The sequence below is a fragment of the Strix aluco genome, chromosome W (assembly GCF_031877795.1).
Source record: "Strix aluco isolate bStrAlu1 chromosome W, bStrAlu1.hap1, whole genome shotgun sequence".
Lineage (NCBI taxonomy): Eukaryota > Metazoa > Chordata > Aves > Strigiformes > Strigidae > Strix > Strix aluco.
The window spans coordinates 43,794,776-43,808,377 of NC_133970.1; the positions used below are offsets into that span (position 1 = coordinate 43,794,776).

At 44.6% G+C, this 13,602-nt stretch overlaps 1 protein-coding gene across 1 annotated transcript; it reads left to right on the top strand.

The window, feature by feature from the left end:
- Positions 1 to 2,059: 2,059 nt before the first annotated feature.
- LOC141917677 (uncharacterized) lies at positions 2,060 to 5,029 on the top strand. The gene is made up of 2 exons (XM_074811074.1): positions 2,060 to 3,016; positions 4,923 to 5,029. Exons 1-2 carry the CDS (start codon positions 2,095 to 2,097, stop codon positions 4,928 to 4,930), a joined length of 930 nt encoding a protein of 309 aa, XP_074667175.1. The 5' UTR covers positions 2,060 to 2,094; the 3' UTR covers positions 4,931 to 5,029.
- Positions 5,030 to 13,602: the final 8,573 nt, after the last annotated feature.

The following is a 13,602-nucleotide window of genomic DNA, read 5'->3' on the forward strand; positions in this document are numbered from 1 at the left end:
GGTATGCCATAATTGATGGAAAAACTTTTAAGGTGATAGAATCAGGACCCTTGAGTCCCAGCTGGTCAGCACAGGCATGTGAATTATATGCAGTATTAAAGGCTTTACAATTACTAAATGGAAAAGTGGGAACTATATACACTGATTCTAGATATGCCTTCGGAATAGTACATACCTTTGGGAAAATATGGGAAAAAAGAGGTTTAATCAATTCTCGGGGGAAGAACCTAATACATCAGGAGTTAATATCACAAATTTTGCAAGCTATACGAGGACCCAGCGAAATTGCGGTAGTACACGTAAAAGGACACCAGAGGGGGCTAAATCCTTTAGTACGGGGGAATAACCTTGCTGATCAAGAGGCAAAGAGAGCAGCGCTATCAGCACTGGACTTGGATGATCCGATAGAGGACAGAAAGCGGTGTGTTAATTGTGGAGATAATTACCTCCCCTGTTATGGTTGCTGGAAAGAATACGGAGTAGACGGTATAGAATGTGTATGTGAAAGACCAGGGTTTAAGTGGTGCTTTTTCCATGGAAAATCCTATGAACTTTTAAGTTTTACTGTTCAAGAACAAGCAAAATTAAATCAAATGGGGATTAAACAGAAAGCTAATGGAAAATGGGAACTCCCGGACGGCCGAGAAGTTCTCCCAAAACCCATAGCTACCAAGATAATGCAGCAATTCCATAAAAACACTCATTGGGGAACTCAGGCATTAGTGGATCAATTTGCAACTAAATACATGTGCATTGGGATATATGATATAGCCAAAGGAGTGATAGGAGAATGTCTCGTTTGTCAAAAAGTAAATAAACATCAAATAAGAAAACGAGTATATGGGGGGCGAGAATTGGCTCATAGACCTTTTGCAAGAATACAAATAGACTTTACTGAATTACCAAAGGTGGGGAGGTATAAATACCTATTAGTAATTATAGATCATTTAACTCAATTCGTAGAAGCCTTTCCCACAGCCCGAACCACAGCTCACACAGTAACAAGGATATTACTTGAAGAAATTATACCTCGGTATGGAGCAATAGAAGCAATAGACTCAGATAGAGGTCCACACTTTGTATCCAGAGTAGCCAAAGAGACTTTGGCTGCCCTGGGTACACAGTGGCAATACCATACTCCGTGGCACCCGCAGAGCTCAGGGAAAGTTGAACGTATGAACGGAGAAATAAAAAAACAACTTACCAAACTAATGTTAGAAACTAAAATGTCATGGGTAAAGTGTCTCCCTTTAGCCTTGTTAAATATCAGAACTCAGCCCCGAACTGATGTAGGCATTTCTCCCTTTGAAATGCTATATGGGATGCCCTATGATTTAGAAATGCCACCGGATCACCCCCAACTTGAAGAATTAAAGATAAAGTCCTACCTGATACAGCTAATGGCAAGGAGAAAACAACTACAGGCTCGGGGGATAGTAGTACAAAGGCCTCCATTGGATGTGGCCATGCATCAAATCCAACCAGGAAATAAAGTACTAATCAAATCATGGAAAGAATCTTCTTTGACCCCCTGTTGGGAAGGACCCTATGTTACTCTTATCACTACAGAAACTGCTGTTCGGACTGCTGAGAAGGGGTGGACACACGCAAGCCGAGTAAAGGGACCTATACAGGATCCGGCCTGGAAAGTGACCAGCCCTCCTGGGGATCTACGAGTCACCCTTCGGAAAACCTGAAAGAACTCTCTACACATTGTGAGATAAGAACCTACGAAGGACTCGATGAGTGAAACCCTGATATTTTTGTCCAATTGAAACTTATATTTGTTTTCCTTTTATATGCATAAAGTGTAAAGTGTAATGTATGTAAAGAAGGCTGGGAGATTCATAATGCACATGGAATAAATCTTCGGTCTAGTTGTAATCAGTGTTATTAACAAGAACAGCGATTAACTAATCAGACCCTAAAACTGGAGATTCTAAAACTTGGTAGAAAATATTTACTAAAGAGAGTGCACTCACTCTAATTGGTCTACTCAATAGCACTCTCAGATCCTAAGGGTGATCTGTAGAAAGCACATCCTCTGGGTCCCCTGTCGTGAACCCGAGGTCAAAGATAAAAACTGGGAGACCTATGTGTCCCGGAGTAGAGGCAAACGTACCCCTGAAGAATACGGCTGCTGCCGAGAAGATGGAACACCCTGCTGCTCTAAGCAACAGAGTAGGCAGAGGAGGCAGAGACGTATCAAAGTGGGGAAAACTTTACTGCCCTACTCTGAAGAAAAAAGGACCTCTGAGGGAGAAGGACCAGACGAGAGTGTCAGACACCCCGATACAAAAGAGACTAAGAAAAAATATGCAAATCTATAGAATCCCGTCAGCCTTCTATTGGAGCTATTGGATAGTCTGGCTAGGTGTATTAGCTACAATGAATACACTACCAGGATGGGCTAGAACGACTAACCAATCCCACCAACCTTTTGAACATACCCTAACTAATCAAATTATATGGCCTTGGACAGATGCTTATTATGGACATACAGGAAGTATGGATGCAGATTTGTATGGGACAGAGTTAGCAACTGCCATACTAAGCAATAACCTAACACTCCAAACATATAAATGGGAGAATTCATCCCATACCTGGACAGCTAAAAAAGGAGATGAGATACAGATAGGCTACAGAGTATTCAATATAAATGTGATAATAAGTCGGCACCCTTTAATTCAAACCGTCCGTCAGCCCCCTTTTACTCAAATCGTTATCAGAGACAAAACGGAATCTAAAATAGCTCAAACCCGTTGTGAGTCGGAAACCTGTTGGTATGCATTTACTGCAACCCAACCGGTGTCCATAGTTTGTTTGGGAGGGACCAGGTCAGGAAATCAAGCTATATCTTTCCGATTTCCATTGAATATACAGGAGGAAACTATAACAACCACAACCCACGCTCCCAAAGAGACTACTCAGACTACTCATACTGTTCCAACACAACCAACAGTCGTACTTAGCCCAAGAATTTTTAAAATTGGACCATATGCAATTAGAAATACAGGTAAACAACAAATGCTGTTTAACCCGGCGTGGTCTCTCAAACAAGTTGAATTGTTAATGCAAAATAATGTTTCAAATATTCAGCCAGCATGTTCACCTTTCCTAAAGACTTCTTACGAGGGATGGACAACCTGGCTGCAAAAACAAACTCCTCACACAAAAAGAACGCAGAGAGACTTAACCGGTGCTTTGGGAACAGGATTGGGAGTTTTAAATAGTATTGATTCGGAGGTGATAATGAACAAATTGGCTACCTCAATTAGTGATTTAACTAATATACAAAGGCCTTTGCGATCTTCCTTATTGGCTTTGGGGGCTAACCAGTGGCTGTTGTCGAATATATTACCAAAAGGGGAAAAGGTAAATATAAAGGATCATGAATTGATTACAGATGCACTCAGTGTGCTCCAAAATAACCTCTCTTTAGCTCTCAGCTGCATCCAGGCTCAAATATGGATGCAGTCGATAGCTGCCTCAATTATAAGAGAAGGTGAAGAAGGTATTCTTCCTACTGAAATTCGAAGAATAATTTGGGACAGTGCTACTAATTTTGAAAAGAAACTCCAATCCTGGTGGAACCTGGTAAACTTTACCTATGACCCCATCACAAACACAGCTACTACCTTTATACTCACTATTTACAATGCCACCATATACCAAATTTATCCTATCATTGCATTAGGGCTGAATCACAACGGAACCATACTCTATCCTTCTGAGCATAGAGTATGGGCCCGAAAGGTAAACGAAAAATGGCAAACTGTCAATCTAGAGTCCTGCATTGTACGGGAACAACAAGGATTCATTTGTGAAGACAATGCAATTGAGGCACAAGATATTTGTTTAGATACCGAACAAAATATTTGTCACTTTGAGGTCCATCCCAATGAAAATCCTAAAACAGTACTTATATATATTGGCGAAAGTTGTGTATGTTTGAGAACGGTTTGTGAATTCTTAACCGTAGACAAGATCATAATAGAGACAAAAAATTATTCAAATCTCTGTGTTTGCAACTTCACAAAGGTAATCGGATGTGACTTTTCCTATTTAGCCCCGGTCACGTCTTACCAACTCCTGCAATCCAATTATACATTAATACATAATCTACAACCTACACCCATTGGAATGAACCTCACTTTGGTTAAGCAGTTACTTCAACACAAAGACTTAGTTAGAATTTTAGAGAAAGTTAGAGAAAACGGACAGAAAACTCTAATAACTGTTCATCACAATGTGGAAGAAATACACCGAGTCTTGGAAAGAGCAAAAAAGAATGCAGAACATAACTGGTGGGACACCCTTTTTGGATGGTCACCTACTGCTACAGGCATCTTGAACAAGTTGTGTCACCCCATTGTGGTTCTCTTGATATTAATCTTAATCAGTTTGACTTTGTCAATAATATTATATGTCATAACTTGGAGAATGATGCAACGGGTAACATATCTGATGTCTGTCACCCGTCCAATACTCATTAAAGCCAAAAACAATCAATTAGATGATGACTTTAAATTGAAAAAAACTCTCCTGTTAAGTCAACAAGAATTGCAACGATTTGATGAACAAAATGATAAAAAGAAAAAGGGGGGATTGTGATAGACAGTAAACTGTTTGTTCATCAAATTCCATTGAAGATACTGGGAGCTCGTGACATGTTATTCCATAAACTATGTTGGCCTAAGCTTAATCTTAACTATTACACTGTGTAACGACTAACTGACTGTAAGTGCTTATCTAAGTTGAAATGCTGAAGCAAGGACTCCTACTAGGCAAAAGACTGAAAAGAGGGAGAAAGGGAAGAAGGACAAAGGGGAGAAAGACAAAGGGAAGAAGAAGAAGAAAAAAAAGGGGGTAGTGTCTATATTCTGTAAGATATAAACAAAGACTTTGTGAGCCACTCTCAGGAAAGTAGGAAATACGAGAAGCTGGTGACGTGAGGAAGACCCGGATGGAGCGACCCCCTAGCTGCAAAGTGCGCAGACGCAGGATACACCTCTCAGAGAGACCCGATACCGGAAGGCGGAGGATATAAAAAAGACGGACCCTCGGGAAGTGGGTGCGCGCCGTTGGTGGAGCAGGGACTCCCCGGCCGCCCAGCGCTGTTTTGCTTATTGCCGCTTGCTAAAATAAATAATTGAAATTTAATTTGTCCTAACTTGCATCATTTTGGCAAGATAGTCTATAACAGCGGAGTGTTTTTAAATGACGGACCAGCGGGTAACCAGTCGATACCATCTCGAGTGGCTTACTGGGCTGGGGGTGTGGACCCGAAGGAGAGGGGGGAGCCTGTTACCATTAAAGTAAAGGGACTGTTGGAGCTGGCAGGAGTACAAAAGGCGGCTGGCATTCAGGCGGTGGGTGAGAGGGGGCGGTGCGGAATCCCGCTTGCGGCGCCGGTGGATCCCAGCCACCTTAGAGCTCTCATCAGAGGGCTCCCGGATGCCTTAAAGATCCACGTCCAGTCCCTCAGAGAAAGTGTGCAAAGAGCTATTGAATGCGACCAGCGAAACCCCCCGCCCTTCGCGTGTTAACGTGGGCAGAAGTGTGACAGGATCTGGTTACTTATGGGTGAGAAATGGGCTGGACTGACGCAGGTGGGGGCGAAGATGGAAGCCGGAGGGTTCGGCAAAGTCAGTCGGAAACTCCCTCCCCCCCCCCCGAGCAGCCTCCTCGTAGAGAGTTTAAACCGCCCCGGGATAAGTCAGGTCGGGTTTACGATTCAGGAAGGAATCCTCTTTGGCGGAAGGCCTTGGCACTGGGGGTACCCGGGCAATATTACATGGGCAATCTACTGGTAACATCTCGAAGTTGGTGCAATTGCTGGAGGGCAGAACTCAAGAACAAAGGAAAAATATTCGGGTTTGATGTTTTGGCAGGCAAACAGTGGTGTTTACCACACGGCAGCGTGGAGTTTTGGAGTTAGGGGGACGGAAGTTCCCTGTGTCTCTCAATATCCACTGCCAACTGCTGCCAAACAGGGTATTTTTGAGGTGATTCATGATACTGGAAAAAGATTATAAATCGTACACATTCCCCTTAGAATTCTCCGGTGTGGCCAGTCGGCAAACCAAACAAAAGGTGGCAATTAACAGCTGATTATGGGCGACTGAATGCCCATCCAGGCCTTTGTCAGCTGCAGGGCTGGGCTGGGCTGGGCACAACCCTGCAGGAGCCGCCCGCCAGCTCTGGGAACGGCTCTTTGTGGTGCCTTTGTCAGAAGCAGAGATGGCTTTGCTTCCCCGTGGGACGGCGGGCAGTTTACATTTGCATGTCTTTCCCCGACAATTGCTTGCTATGGACTGGCTCAAAAACTCGCTAAAACCATGCCGGAGAAGGGGTTAAGAGCTCTGGAACCCCGCCCCCCCTCCTGTGGGAGTCCCGCAGTTTCTCACTGCGAGGAAGCGCTGTGTGCAGTGAGATCATTATTGCCACCCACGGCAGATAGAGAAGGAAACGCCCAAATCAATTTAATGAGGTAACAGGAGCCACTTTACTGCCGGGGTGGTCCGGGAGTGGGCACACAAGGCATCAAGTGGGTGTTTCATACACCATATTACCCTCAAGCTAATGGCATGGTTGAGCGAATTAATGGCTTGATCAAGAGACATGCCAATGTTTCATGACCTAACTGGGATATAAGGTTGGCACAAGCGGTTTTTATTGGTAATAACCGCTAGGGACATTATGTGAACCCAAAAATACGAGCATTTTGTCCTACGGGATTATCAGGTAATGATGCTTCTATATTTGACAATCATAAGGGCCAGTTGCCCCTGAAAATATATGCAGGCCAACCTGTCATGGTGAAGTTGCCCTCAGTTGGCATTGTGCCTATGACCTTGGTAAAATCAAGGGGGTTTGCACACCCCATACTATCCTCAGGCTAATGGGCATTGTCGACATGCTTGGGAAACCTTAGGAAAAGGTGGAAAAACTCACCATATTAGTGCCCAATAGATAATTACTGTGATAGACAGTAAACTGTTTGTTCATCAAATTCCATTAAAGATACTGGGAGCTCGTGACATGTTATTCCATAAACTATGTAAGCCTAAGCTTAATCTTAACTATTACATTGTGTAACGACTAACTGACTGCAAGTGCTTATCTAAGTTGAAATGCTGAAGCAAGGACTCCTATTGTGCAAAAGACTGAAAAGAGGGAGAAGGGAAGAAGGACAAAGGGAAGAAGGACAAAGGGGTAATGCCTGTACTCTGTAAGATATAAACAAAAGCTTTGTGAGCCACTCTCAGGAAAGCAGGAAATACGAGGAGTTGGTGACGCGAGGAAGACCCGGATGGAGCGACCCCCTAGCTGCAAAGTGCGCAGACGCAGGGTACGCCTCTCAGAGAGACCCGGATACCGGAAGGCGGAGGATATAAAAAAGACGGACCCTCGGGAAGTGAGTGCGCGCCGTTGGTGGAGCAAGGACTCCCCGGCCGCCCAGCGCTGTTTTGCTTGTTGCCGCTTGCTAAGTAAACAATTGGAATTTTGATTGGCTCTGACTCACACCAATTTGAGAAATCTACTTATAACAATTACTAATTTTTAACTTGATGCCCGGGTTCTGATCCGAGGCCTAGTTCTGTTTTTTTTGTTAGGATCTTGAAGGAACAGATGACTTCGACATCCTGCTTGGCCATGGGGATCCATATGGACAATCAAGACTTGGATGACAACATGGTGGCGAATGAATCTTGTGAAATTGGCAGCGTTCAGAAGAATGTGATTGAACTTGGTGCTATTGTGTTGAGATGAGGAGCTAGGAAATTAAAATAGGATATAGAAATTAGGCACTCAAGAAATGAAGGTATAACTTAGTTTAGAGATAAAGATGGAAGACTTAGAGATCAGGCTAGGGGCTAGAGGCCCATTAGTTAAAAGATAACTAAGATTGAATAGGATAATAGATCATAGTCGATGGGCCAGAGAGCAGAACAATATGGAAACCTTGATTAATGGAAGGTTGCTGTGAGGGAACGCTTCCTGATGGAATAGGGAGACAGCCCTAAAAACTGGTCAAAACCAACCCTATGGTCCGGCCTGAGTCCAGGAGGCGACAGAGACTGCGCAAGGAACGGAGGTAAAAAGTTCAACAGTGAGGAAGAGGAGCTACTTCATCTCTGCGACCCCAGCCCACGACCACCAGGACACACTGCGCAGACGCGACTAGGAGGAGACTGGGGCAGAACATATGAAAAAGACTTTCAGGCTCATTATAATACGAAGCGGGGATAGGTCATGCATATGTATAGGCGTATTATGAATATGTGATGCTTTGTAGCATAAAGCCAAGACAAGGTGCCACGAGAGGGGCGCACGTTTGTGGTGGAGCGATCCCCCGTGCGTCTCAGCGCTGAATAAACATACCTACTTCATAACCTTATAGGTTGGGGAGTCGTGTTTCCGCAAGTCATTTTGGCACCCCAGATGGGACGTGCTTTGCTCGGCTGCAGGATAGACTGAGGAGCGGACATCCTAGGCACGCCCTGAGTCCTTTCTCGGGTGCCCCCCCAGCCACTCACTGCGGGGGCAAACAACGACCATCTTCAGCTGCGGACAAACGGTATGTTTAACGAGGGAAGCCAATAAGTCGTACGCTTCGCTGGGGCTGCTGATAAATCACGCAGAGACGTCTGGCGTACAGCATAGTCCCCGTATGGGAGGAGGGTACCCTGTATGTTGGTAAAGGGGATTCGCTGACCGCTAGAGCGGCCGCTAGCGATCTTGGGAGTAGATTGAGTGAATCCGAGGTTACCGCTGCATCCCAGTTTTGGGAGCCAGGATGGACCTGCTAATGACTGTGTAAGAAGCAGGACAAGGGTAAGCGGAACCTCTTGAGTGGTTCTGGTAAAACATTAACAGCTGTTGGAAGGATATCAACTGGCATGTAGTAACTGTGTATTTAATTTGTGAAATGCCTAGGAATTTTATGTATGTTTAGGAAACCGTATTACCACCTAAAAACGTTTGTATGGTATGCCCGGTACCGAGATATAACATCAGCAAATTGTGGATCCAAGAGTAAACAACTCAGATCAGTTATAACCAACATTATATTAAGCTAGCTTTTAGACGAGTGAATGAGTACCTGTGTGTGTGTATGAGACGCAGCACAGCTGCGAAGCGAGTGTGGAGTTCTGATCGGCGGTTCCGTGTTCTCCGCGAGGAGAGCGGCCGGAGATGAACGAAGCAAATGAAGTGTATGTCAGATTGTAAAAAGTGTTATTTGAGCCTGTGATTAATTTTTGGTGCCCCCATATACAAGCCCGAGGTTTTTCTTGTAATCCAATCTTTGTGTTGAATGCCTCTGAAGCATGCAGGAATGAATGAATGAGTAGGAGGAGAAGGAATAGTGAGTCTCTCCTCCGGTGGTTTGGGCTGGAACCCAGTGATTATTTGAATGATGAGAGTGAGTGGATAAGAAGGGAAAACGGTCTATATCGATTGGAGGGATTATATGTAACCCCTCTAGCGAGACCTGTAGCATTAGATTGGGAACAACCCTCTGAAATCGCTCTTCCCCCGATTGAAGACAGAATTCCTTGTTTTGTTTGTGGATTGATACCTTATAACTTTTATAATAGAGGGGGTTACCATCAAGCCTGGGTATTGCTGGAGTGTAAGCTCTGTAAACAAAGGTGGTATTGTGCATCTGATAGGCGAAGGCCTGAATGCCCTAAACGCTTACCCGAAACGGCACTTCCGAATCTTTATAATTGAGAAAGGGCTAGACAGGAGTCAACAATAATAAAATTTGTACGTGGTAAGAGTAGCTTAATTCCAGAGCTTTGGGACGTATGGGAAAAGAACTGGGACAGAGTTAAAATACAGTGTAAGAAACGCTTTAAGTGGAAATTAAAAAGAAAATAATTTTAAAAAATGGGGAACGCACAAGGGGGAGTTATAAAGAGCAGCCCTCTGGGATGCATATTGGCCCAGTGGTAAGATATTGCTGGGACAGGAAACACAGAAAGCAAAAGAAATCTTGTTAAATATTGTAATCAATGGTGGCCACTATATAAATTAGAGAATGAAGCCAAGTGGCCGTTTAATGGGACTCTCAATTATAACACCCTTTTACAACTAATGTTGGTTTTGAGGAGAGAAGGGAAGTGGGATGAGGTATCATATGCAGACATGTTTTTCACTCTCCAAAATCATCCAGAGTGGCAAAGGGATTGCGGGATTGTACCTCCGCAGGACCCTTTGGTACTCGCCCTTGAACAAGATAATAAAAAGGAATTTAAAGGCAAACTGAAACAGTGTTGCTCAGCGTGCAGTATTGGGCAAAGATGCACTAGAGCAGATAAGATTCATCAGGCACCAGAGCAGGATCTAATCGATTTGTTCAAGCCTCCCCCTCGACCACAGGAACAGGATGAGGACTCGGATGGACCCTCCACTCCCCCGGGTAGTCCAGTATCCTCCCACACCAGGAAAAAGTCTGCTCCAATGGTCTTGCAGGCACTTCTCCGAGAGGCAGTGGGACCTAACGGAGGGACAATGTTAATTAAGGTACCTTTCTCTACTACCGATTTAGAGGCATGGAAAAAGGTTGCCAGGGATTACCGTAACGATCCGACAAGCGTGACCAGATACTTTCAGTTTATTGTAAAACAACATAATCCCGATTGGAATGATATACAGCTATTGTTAGATCATTTGACTGAGACGGAAAAGCAACTAGTTTTAAAAACTGCAGGGAATTTGGCTGAGGATTATTATAAAACTACGGGAGGAGACGTTAAAGAATATCTCCCCCTCCAAGATCCAAAATGGGAGGCAAACAGGTCTGCACATATGGAAAGATTGAAGGCATACCAGGAGTGGATTGTAAAAGGAATGGAGAGGGCTATTCCCAAAACAATAAATTGGTCAATATTATATGAAATTAAACAAGGTCCTTCTGAGTCACCATCAGAATTCCTGGATCGACTGAGGGACGTAATGCGTCGCAACACACCATTGGATCCGGGGTCAGAGGTAGGAATACAACAGTTAGTTTCTCTGTTTTTAGGACAATCTACAGGGGACATTAGACGCAAGTTTCAGAAGCTGCGTTCCACAGAAAGTAGAAACCTGGAAGTATTACTGGATGAAGCATGGAGAGTGTTCAGAAATAGAAAAGAGGATTATAAGTGAGGACAGAGAAGGGTACTGGCAGTTGTTAGGGAAGAAGAAGAAAGGAAACCTAGGCGAGGACTGCCTCAATTAAGAAAAAATCAATGTGCAATATGCAAACGGTTTGGGCACTGGAAAAATGAGCGTCCGGAAAAATGGAAAGTCAAGGAAAGGGGACAAAGTAATCAGAAAGGAAGGGCAGTGGCCCATATGAAAGAGGACTGACGGGGACCTGAGGAATCTACCCTAGCGGATCCGCTGGTTACAATAAAGCTAGGGAAAGAACAAAAGAAGGTAGAATTTTTAGTGGACACTGGAGCGACATACTCAGTTTTAAACCAAGACCTAATGCCCTTAGAAGACGACTATATTATGGTAAAGGGGGCGACTGGCCAAAGTGAAAAGGCGTATTTTTGCAAACCCCTAAGGTATAAATTAGGAAAACAATGGGGCATACACAAATTTTTATATATGTCTAACTCCCCAAAGGCACTTCTGGGGAGAGATTTATTAGAACAATTGGGTGCAATAATTAAATTTAAAGAAGGAGAGATTACTCTGGAGGTAAATGACCAAGAGTTTATACAAATAATGAGCTTATCCCTAACTAGTGTTCCCACAGAAGGAAGAATCAGCAAAGAAATTATTGACCAGGTATATCCCGGAGTATGGGCCACTGATGTGCCCGGGAAAGCAAAGAATGCCCCACCTGTTGAGGTCAGACTTAAAGAAGGACAACAGCCGGTAAGAATCAAACAATATCCTCTGAAGAGAGAGGATCAGGAAGGGATTCAGCCAGTTATAGAGAAGTTCCTACAACTAGGATTACTGAAAGAATGTGAGTCTAATTTTAATGCTCCCATATTACCTGTCCGTAAACCTGACGGGTCATATCAGGTGGTTCAGGACCTGCGGGCAGTGAATAAGATAACTGAAGACCTCTACCCGGTGGTGGCAAATCTATACACTTTATTGACTGTATTGACACCTGAACTAACCTGGTTTACTGTTTTACACCTCAAGGATGCTTTCTTTTGCCTCCCTCTCCACGAAGCCAGCCAGAAATTATTTGCATTCGAATGGGAAAATCCTAAAAGCGGACGTAAAACCCAGCTGACTTGGACGGTGTTACCACAGGGGTTTAAAAACAGCCCTACTATATTTGGCAATCAACTCGCAAAAGACCTCGAGTCGTGGGAAGCCCCAACCCCGCCTGAGGAAGGGAAACTGTTACAATACGTGGATGATATCTTGATTGTCACCAAGACAAAAGACGCTTGCATGACTTGGACGGTAAGCCTGCTAAATTTTTTGGGGCTTCAGGGATACCGAGTGTCTAAGAAAAAGGCCCAAGTAATGCAGCGCAAAGCGACTTATCTGGGTTATGGTTGTTTACTCTTGGATCCACAATTTGCTGATGTTATATCTCGGTACCGGGCATACCATACAAACGTTTTTAGGTGGTAATACGGTTTCCTAAACATACATAAAATTCCTAGGCATTTCACAAATTAAATACACAGTTACTACATGCCAGTTGATATCCTTCCAACAGCTGTTAATGTTTTACCAGAACCACTCAAGAGGTTCCGCTTACCCTTGTCCTGCTTCTTACACAGTCATTAGCAGGTCCATCCTGGCTCCCAAAACTGGGATGCAGCGGTAACCTCGGATTCACTCAATCTACTCCCAAGATCGCTAGCGGCCGCTCTAGCGGTCAGCGAATCCCCTTTACCAACATACAGGGTACCCTCCTCCCATACGGGGACTATGCTGTACGCCAGACGTCTCTGCGTGATTTATCAGCAGCCCCAGCGAAGCGTACGACTTATTGGCTTCCCTCGTTAAACATACCGTTTGTCCGCAGCTGAAGATGGTCGTTGTTTGCCCCCGCAGTGAGTGGCTGGGGGGGCACCCGAGAAAGGACTCAGGGCGTGCCTAGGATGTCCGCTCCTCAGTCTATCCTGCAGCCGAGCAAAGCACGTCCCATCTGGGGTGCCAAAATGACTTGCGGAAACACGACTCCCCAACCTATAAGGTTATGAAGTAGGTATGTTTATTCAGCGCTGAGACGCACGGGGGATCGCTCCACCACAAACGTGCGCCCCTCTCGTGGCACCTTGTCTTGGCTTTATGCTACAAAGCATCACATATTCATAATACGCCTATACATATGCATGACCTATCCCCGCTTCGTATTATAATGAGCCTGAAAGTCTTTTTCATATGTTCTGCCCCAGTCTCCTCCTAGTCGCGTCTGCGCAGTGTGTCCTGGTGGTCGTGGGCTGGGGTCGCAGAGATGAAGTAGCTCCTCTTCCTCACTGTTGAACTTTTTACCTCCGTTCCTTGCGCAGTCTCTGTCGCCTCCTGGACTCAGGCCGGACCATAGGGTTGGTTTTGACCAGTTTTTAGGGCTGTCTCCCTATTCCATCAGGAAGCGTTCCCTCACAGCAACCTTCC

Excerpts from the sequence above, each read along its gene's own strand:
- LOC141917677 (XM_074811074.1), top strand. The coding sequence starts at position 2,095 with ATGTGTCCCGGAGTAGAGGCAAACGTACCCCTGAAGAATACGGCTGCT.